General features: G+C 43.0%; 1 protein-coding gene across 1 annotated transcript in view; it reads left to right on the forward strand.

The window, feature by feature from the left end:
* The window catches only part of HAO1 (hydroxyacid oxidase 1), a 50,489-nt gene extending 42,517 nt beyond the window's left edge, over nucleotides 1-7,972 (forward strand). Inside the window, exons 6-8 of the mRNA XM_035005861.1 lie at nucleotides 4,999-5,157; nucleotides 5,264-5,333; nucleotides 7,063-7,972. Of these exons, the coding sequence (XP_034861752.1) occupies nucleotides 4,999-5,157; nucleotides 5,264-5,333; nucleotides 7,063-7,133 (300 nt within the window). The 3' untranslated portion in view covers nucleotides 7,134-7,972. The remainder of the gene's footprint in view (nucleotides 1-4,998; nucleotides 5,158-5,263; nucleotides 5,334-7,062) is intronic.
* The last annotated feature ends 632 nt before the right edge of the window (nucleotides 7,973-8,604 follow it).

Raw genomic sequence — 8,604 nt, forward strand, 5'->3', positions numbered from 1 at the left:
CTCTTAAAAAGGGTCGCCTGCCTGGCTCAGTCAGTAGAGGGTGAGATTCTTGAGTTGAGGTTATGAATTCAAGTCCCACTTTGGGTGTAGAGCTTACTTGGAGAAAAAAAAAAAATATTGCTCTTGAAGTAATTAGAGAACAAAGTGACAACATCAAATCGATTTTCAAAATCCATAGTTCTGGAACGCCTCAAACTGGGGTCTAAGGACAGAGTCTCTAGAGTCTTTGAACCCTAAAAGTATTTTTTTTAATGTTTTTCATTTTTCTTTTGATGCTAACTGGACCCGAACTACCTTAAACTTAAAAATATGACATTCTTTTTAATGAACGTGTTCAACTATAAAAATTTTCATAAATTAATATTTGAGTTGTTCAGTCAATAGTTTCCAAAATTGAGCCCTTGGGCATGTTCTATGAGATCTTAAGAGATTTTATTTTTCCTTTATTTTTATTATTTTTTATTTATTATTTTATTTAGAGAGAGAGAGCAAGAGTAACTGGGGGTAGGCAGGAGGCAGAAGGCAAGGGAAAGGGAAAGAATCTTGAACAAGCTCCATGCCCAGTGTGGAGCCCAATGTGGGGCTTGATCTCACGACCCCGAGATCATGACCTGCACCAAAATCAGGAGTCGGACACCCAACCCACTAAGCCACCCAGGTGCCCCTATTTTTCCTTTTGAAAGGAATCCATGCAATTATACCTTTGAGAAACACTTGATGTATCAGTTAGCTTTTGCTGGGTAACAAACCACTCTGAAATTTACAGGCCAAAATTCAATAGCTGTTTATTCATGTCACAATTTTGTGAGTTGCAATTTGGGCTGAGATCCGCTTGAAAGTTTTTCTGGTCTTGGCTGGGCTCACTCATATGCATGTGGTCAGCTGCTGGGGTGAATAAGACAGGCTGGTGTGGGGTGACTTCAGCACAGACAGTTCTGCGTGGTCACACATCTAGAATGTTAGGTAGGCTGGTTCTCATGAGGTGGCAGGTCTCCTACAGGGTAAGTGCAAACGTGCAAGACCTCTTGAGATTGAAGCTTAGAAAATGCACAGGGGTGCCTGGGTGGCTCGGTCATTGGGTGTCTGCCTTTGGCTCGGGTCATGATCCCGGGATCCTGGGATCGAGCCCCACATCGGGCTCCCTGCTCAGCGGGAAGCCTGCTTCTCCCTCTCCCACTCCCCCTGCTTGTGTTCCCTCTCTGGCTGTCTCTCTCTGTGTGTCAAATAAATCTTAAAAAAAAAAAATGCACACTGTAGCTTCTCTCTGTTCTGTTCTCTCTACATTCTATTGGTGAAAGCAGGTCCCAGTGGTAGTTTAGATGCAAATGATGGAGAAACAGACTCTTCTAGCCTCATTTCTCTTCTCTCTGGGAGGAGCAGAAATATCATGTTGCAAAGAAATGAAGATAGGGAGAGAAGTAACTTCAGCCGTTCTTGCAATTGTGAACAATCAGTCAAGCCTATAGAAACCAGTGATTTTCTAAGTGTGCTTAGTAGAAACCTCATCCAGGGCTGCCTGGTAAAGTATGGTGGGTGGAGTGGGGTAGAGAGTCAAGGGACGATTTCTGGAGAGTAACCTGGACTCTGACTCTATTTGCTTTTAACTAAAGCATCTCTGGCTTTATCTGCTTTATGTTCAATTGCTTTGATTTGAAAACTTTTTTTTTTTCTTTTTTTGAGAGAGAGAGTTGGTTGGGAGGGGGCAGAGGAAGAGGGAGAGAGAGAATGTTAAGCAGACACAGGGCACAATCTCAGGACCCTGAGATCAGGGCCTGAGTCGAAATCAAAAGTCAGACACTTAACCAACTGAGCCACCCAGGTGCCCTGCTTTGGTTTGAGACCTTTAAAGGGTTCCATGCCTGGGCGCCTGGGTGGCTCAGATGGTTAAGCGTCTGCCTTCGGCTCAGGTCATGATCCCAGGGTTCTGGGATCAAGTCCCACATCGAGCTCCCTGCCAGGCGGGGAGCCTGCTTCTCCCTCTGCCTCTGCCTCTCTCTCTCTCTCTCTGTCTTTTTTTTTTGTTAAAGATTTTATTTATTTATTTGAGACAGAGAGAATGAGAGATAGAGAGCATGAGAGGGAGGAGGGTCAGAGGGAGAAGCAGACTCCCTGCCGAGCAGGGAGCCTGATGCGGGACTTGATCCTGGGACTCCAGGATCATGACCTGAGCCGAAGGCAGTCACCCAACCAACTGAGCCACCCAGGCGCCCTCTCTCTCTGACTTTCATGAATAAATAAATAAAACATTTTAAAAAAATTATAAAAATAAATAAATAAATAAAGGGTTCCATGCCCAAAACATGAGCAAATAGGGGTATACCAATGGATGTTATGGGAAGATAGAAAGGTGGGCACTCCCTGTGAGTAGTTTTGTGGGACAGGAAACATCCTGGAAGAGTGTGACTTGAGCAGGAATGGAGAAGTCTCCTTGTGAGTCACAACCTTGTGGGATTCTTGTTGGCTCCCTTAGACCATCTTGCACAGTGCCTTGACTATGCAGGCTGCTAAGTCAGTGAATGGATGGATGAGTTAGCCAGTATATCGGGATCTCAGTGTATTTTCCTGTAGATTAACCCCATGGGAGGTGAGCCCACAATTAGTTGTCTAAAGAATCACAAAGGAAAGAAAAACCAAAATGAATGGGCTTTCAGATGTGTAGCAAGCTGGAAAGAGGAAATGTAACAGTTGTAAAATAGTGGATTTATCTACTGTATTTATTTATTTAATCTCCTCTGATCAGAATTATTCTCTGAAATATACACCCAGTGAAACTGCAGTTACAGAAAGAAAAAGGGGGAGGATAGAAATGCTCAGCAATGGATAGAACATCCTTGTCCACAGACACCCAAAACGCCAGTTGGGGTTCCATTTTATAGCCCAGAATTCACATTTTAAGTATCCTTATTAGTTTCCTTTTAGGCCGGGTTGGGCATTGGAAATAACGTAAACAGACTTGGTTTGCGTGACTTTGAAAATGTGTATTGAACCCAAGCTAGCTAATATTTTTCTTTGGTTTTGGTTTCAAATGGGGATATATGCTTAATTATGGCTTGCATCATCTCTTGGAAATTGTAGCATTTATATGTTGATGTAACTTGCCCGACTGTAAAAGGAGGACTATGTATAGGTAAAGGGACATATGTAAATGGATCCAAAGCATGTTTGGCAAGGCAGAAAAGCCAAAAGGAAAAGGGGAAAATCACATTACCTGCCAAACACTTAGGGGCTGTGCGCCAAAAGTTGCCTTCACTTCCTCCAAATCTGTAGCTGGGTTTGGTCTTCAGCCTTTTACATAAAACTCTCTTTAAGTTGAGCCTCTACAATTTTGGGGGAGAAGTTGGAAAGCCTTTGAGTGGTTTCAGCACTAATTATGTCTAGAAAAACTGCACTCAAATGCATGGTCGCTTCTTCAGCGTGCATTTTAAATGGGGATTGGGCTTAATTTTATACTCAAATATTTGGGAATGAATGTGGGTAATTTCTACAGCTTTTGACCTTCAGGTCATATTGTGAATTGTTTCCATTCTCAAGTGCAAAGATTTACACAAAATATACAACTCTATCAGCTATTAGCTGTTAACTGTATTGGCTATTTGCCAACTCTATTAGCTATTGCCCCATGATGCTATAAAATAGCAGATTCCAAACTCAGTGGTTTAAATCAACAGTCATTTATTCCCATGAAACTTTGTGTCAACTGGTGGGGGGTGGAATGGGGGGGCAGTCTGCTGGGATCTGGATTTGGTACTGGTTAGGTGGCTGTGCTCTGAGTTTCGAGTCCAGCTGGGCTTAGCTGGGCTAGCGCTGCTTCCTGAATTCCTGAGTGTTTATCGTGGGGCCCCAGCTAAACGGAAAGCAGTGCCCAGTGGGTGCTCTTCCCATGGCAAGTGGCACAAATGCCAGAGAAAGTTGACATGCATGAGGTCGTTTAAGGTCTATGCCCAGAAATGGCACTCTGCCACCTCTGCTCACATGTTATTGGCCCAAGTAAGTTGCAAGGCCAAGGCCAATGTCAAGGAGCAGGCCAGTGCACTCTGTTTCCTTTAGCAGGAAACACTGCAAAGGTGCCTTGGAAAAAAGAGTGGTTTCAGAGTGGTGTGAAGCATCAGGAACCATATTGCAGTCCACCAGTTCAACCTCCATGAGTCTCTTGTATTCTCTGGTGCGGATACAAATCCATCATCAATTGTCAATCAAGACAAGGACCTTCAAGGTGCCTGTGGTCATAGTCCTTTTAAAGCAAGAAAGATATTTTCATTAAGAGTTCTCTAGGGCGCCTGGGTGGCTCAGTTGGTTGGGCGACTGCCTTCGGCTCAGGTCATGATCCTGGAGTCCCTGGATCGAGTCCCGCATCGGGCTCCCTGCTCGGCAGGGAGTCTGCTTCTCCCTCTGACCCTCCTCCCTCTCATGCTCTCTGTCTCTCATTCTCTCTGTCTTAAATAAATAAATAAAATCTTTAAAAAAAAAAAAGAGTTCTCTAATATATGGTTGGACGCAAAAGATGTTGGTGGGGTAAATCAGAGTAGGATTTTCATTGCTAGCCCTGCTTGCATTTTTATACACCACTGCTTCCACCATCAATTGAGTATTAATTTTAACAATTGATTTTCAATGGGTAAATAACATACAGAATAATTTATATGAGCAAGATACTTCTATGCATTTTATAAAGCATAGCTATAAAAGGTCATTATGTGTATTAAAATTTGTTTATATATTTTTTTAAATCACGATCTTTGAATTTGAAATCAGGAATGGAAAAAAAAGTCTTGAACTTCGAAATAAAAATAAGCCACTCAACTCCAAATTTAGTAGGTGTTTTAGGTGCTGACATTTGCATCCTTTTTCTTCCAGGATGGAATAATTGTACTGTTGATTCCAAACCCGCTTAACTTCTTTCACGCTAAACCCTCGTCAGATGGTCAGTGGCCATGGGGGCTGAGCTGGGTAACACTTCAACATGCATAGCCTCACATGACTGACCTCTCCTCCCTGCAGATTGATGCTCTGCCGGAAATCGTGGAAGCTGTGGAAGGGAAGGTAGAAGTCTTCCTGGATGGCGGTGTTCGGAAAGGCACTGATGTTCTGAAAGCTCTAGCCTTGGGAGCCAAGGCTGTGTTTGTGGGGAGACCGATCATCTGGGGCTTGGCTTCCCAGGTAATTGGAAGACAACGAAATAAAAAAACCAGAACAACAGTGAGATAAACGCATGAATCAAGTCAGACTGACTTACTCCAAAGATCTGTATCTTTTACTTGCTTAGGGAGAGAAAGGTGTTCAAGATGTCCTCGAGATACTAAAGGAAGAATTCCGATTGGCCTTGGCTCTGAGTGGTAAGACTTGCCATTCTCCTTCCCAACTTTCCTTTCTTCTTGTGGGATCCTTGGTGGAGAGCAGTAAACTTGAGGGGGAAGAAGATGGAGTCATTTGGGCTGTAATGAAATTTGAAGTTGGCTCCGTGTTTACACCTCTGGGACAGAGCACTCTCTAGACAAAGGGAGTCCACAGCCTGGAACAGTCACTTTGCCTCTGTCTTTGACAATCTCATCAGGGCTGTTTGGGCGAGTGTGAGTACCTGAAGGGCGAACGCTATCCTCTACTCCTCCTCATCTCATAACACATGAGCAAAAATTCTAGCTGGCTAGTCAACACCTCCACCGGGGTGTTCAAATGAAACTGCTAACTTTTCCTATTGAACCTGCTCCATCTGCAGACCCTCCAGTCTCAGTTCTTGATAGTATCGTTGTTTCAAAAATCTTGAGTCACTTTTGACTCCTCGTTTCCCTCACACATTGACAGGTGCTCTATTCACATTTTCAGGAGCTCTATCTGCAAAATGTGATCAGAACCTGACCTCACTCGCTACTGCAATAGTTTCTCTGTGTTTCTTCCTAATCAGAGCCTCTCTCCCCTTGGGAATTGCTGGTCTGTCTGTCCACCTTGCTCCCCTCCCCCTCCCAGACTGTTCTACATGGCCAACATTCTCCAAGTTTTCACTGAAATCGTATTTTCTCAAAGGGTGCCATCCTGACCACCCTATTTAAAAAATGACAATCCATCCTCCACCCATCCACTCAGCTGCCAGTTTTCTTTTCTTCCTTTTTTTTTTTTTAAGATTTTATTTATTTATCTGAGAGAGAGAGTGAGAGAGAGAACACAAGCAGGGAGGAGAGGCAGAAGCAGACTCCCTGCTGAGCAGGGAGCCCGACGTGGGGCTTGATCCCAGGACCCTGAGATCATGACCCAAGCTGAAGGCAGATGCTTAACCAACTGAGCCATCCAGGCGCCCCTCAGCTGCCGGCTTTCTCTCCTGGTGACTACCTCATTCTTCTCCCATGGCACCCATTACCTATACATCATCCATCATATGATTTACTTCTTAAATTACTTGCATTACATGTTCTCTTTTCCTCTGGAGATATAAGAAGCATGAGGCAGGGATCTTTGTTGTCTTCAATGCAGTATTTCCAGTGTTTAGAGCAGCACCCAGCATACAAATAGTATTTGTCAGAGAAATGAGTAAAATATAAGCGCCATTATTACTAGTGACTGCTTTGAATTTGACTCAGAATGGACCTCTGGATGCAAAGAATGCCTCTGAGTCAATTACCCACTTCTGAAGGTAATGAGGGTTTCCTTTTCTGTAATCCGTATCACCCAGACGGTCCTTGTAGATAGAATTCCCGAGATCGATTGTCTACTGCTACCGCGCTGAGCCTGTGTGGACACAGCCTCAGGGAGAGAAGAATGCCATTCTGTGAATCCTCACTATGCATTTTAATTTGCTACAGACATATCCTAAAAGAGACCTTTCAGCCACTGACTCTCTATTAAATGTGGCAGAAAGAATATACTCTTTGTGTTAATAAAAATATGTGCCAGTCATTTTGTGTTAAGGACTGTTTAGGTAATAAAAGTGGTCTCATGCCACATAAGATTTGGCAAGCTTACCTTGAATCATAAACCTTACATTTGTCAAGTTTTACATTCCTTGGGAAAACGATTACCTGCCTGATTATTATTGCATTCATTTCGTATTAAATGTATGCATTATTTTTTCAGGGTGCCAGAATGTGAAAGTCATCGACAAGACATTGGTGAGGAAAAACGCTTCGGCCGTTTCCAAGATCTGACAGTGCACAATATTTTCCCATCTGTATTATTTTTTTTTTTTCGGCATGTATTGCTTGACAAAGAGACACTGTGCAGAGAGTGACCACAGTCTGCAATACCCCACTTCAACACAAAGGGTGTCGTTCTTCTCCAACAAAATAGCAATCCCTTTGAGCTCATTGCTTTTGACTTTTCAATGGGTGTCCTAGGAACCTTTTAGAAAGAAATGGACTTGCATCCTGGAAATATATTAACTGTTAAAAAGAAAACATTGAAAATGTGTTTAGACAACGTCATCCCCTGGCAGGCTAAAGTGCTGAAAAACAAAAGATAGCCTTTGGTAAAATGGAAGGTAGCTACCCCTGAGGTAAAAAGATAATGATCTCACTGTTTATTAACCTGCATTGTGTTTAGATATCCTTAAAGCAGTGTTCCTAAATTGTAAGCTAGGGTTCAAAAGGTTGGACATGACTAGAGAAACAGGAGATTTAGATTCCCAAGGCTGAGGAGTCAGCTCTTGATAGAATTGGGACGAGTTGGTGGTAACTGGTGACTTTCTAGATACTTTTTAACACCCTGACTTAGGCTACTTCTTTGAATGTAGGTTTCTGTTCCCATCTTTAGTGTCTGCATCTATCTGCATATTTTATGATACATATATTTCTTCTTAATCAGAAACAAATAAAGCATTTTTGAAAAGAATATATCTGGTCCATTTGTAACAACATGAAATTCAACCATTTTAATCTCTGAACCCTAGTCACTGCCATGTTGCCTATTAATTCTCTTATACCTTCTAGCTCTTCTTTATTCTATTGCTTTTTTCCACTCATGGTCATATGCAGAGCCAGCTACATGATTCGTGAGGATCGTGCCAAATGAAAATGTGGGCCACTTGTTCAAAAAGCAGGAAAAAGGCTTTTCCTTCCTTCCACAGTTTTTCTCTTAACCTGTCGTGGTATCTTTTATTTGCTATGTAATGTCATGTTTCCTTGAGCATGAGGATACTCACAGAGCAAGACGAGTGCTTCACCACCACCCTGTGATACACCCTGATTCTTCTGCGCCTGTGCCCAGGACCCCGCCAGGAGTGGATAGCGGCGCCCATCATGGGTTGATGGGTGAGCCAAGCCAAGGACTCATTCAGGGGAGGCGGGCAGATGGCAGGAGACGAGACATTGTGTGATTCTAGGCTCCACGACCCTAGCACATGTTTCATTGTCCCTTGGCTTTGACTCATAAAACACAAACTCAAAGATAAAATTATTGAGAATTTCAATCCAACAACCACAGAGCATGAAACGCAAGTTTGAGGCTCCCTTCTGAGTGTAGAATCCTGTGCAACCATATTGGTAGTGTGCGTGTGAAGCCCTGGTCACATGACTTTTAAATTTATTCCCCAAACTGGGCATTTGGCAGATTGGAGGTGAACTTGGCAGCCAACATAATTTTGAAATTTACGTATCACCATCTCCCTGGTTGTTCAACCAC

Source organism: Mirounga leonina, unplaced genomic scaffold (genome assembly GCF_011800145.1).
Source record: "Mirounga leonina isolate KUSES-001 unplaced genomic scaffold, KU_Mleo_1.0 Mir_150, whole genome shotgun sequence".
NCBI lineage: Eukaryota > Metazoa > Chordata > Mammalia > Carnivora > Phocidae > Mirounga > Mirounga leonina.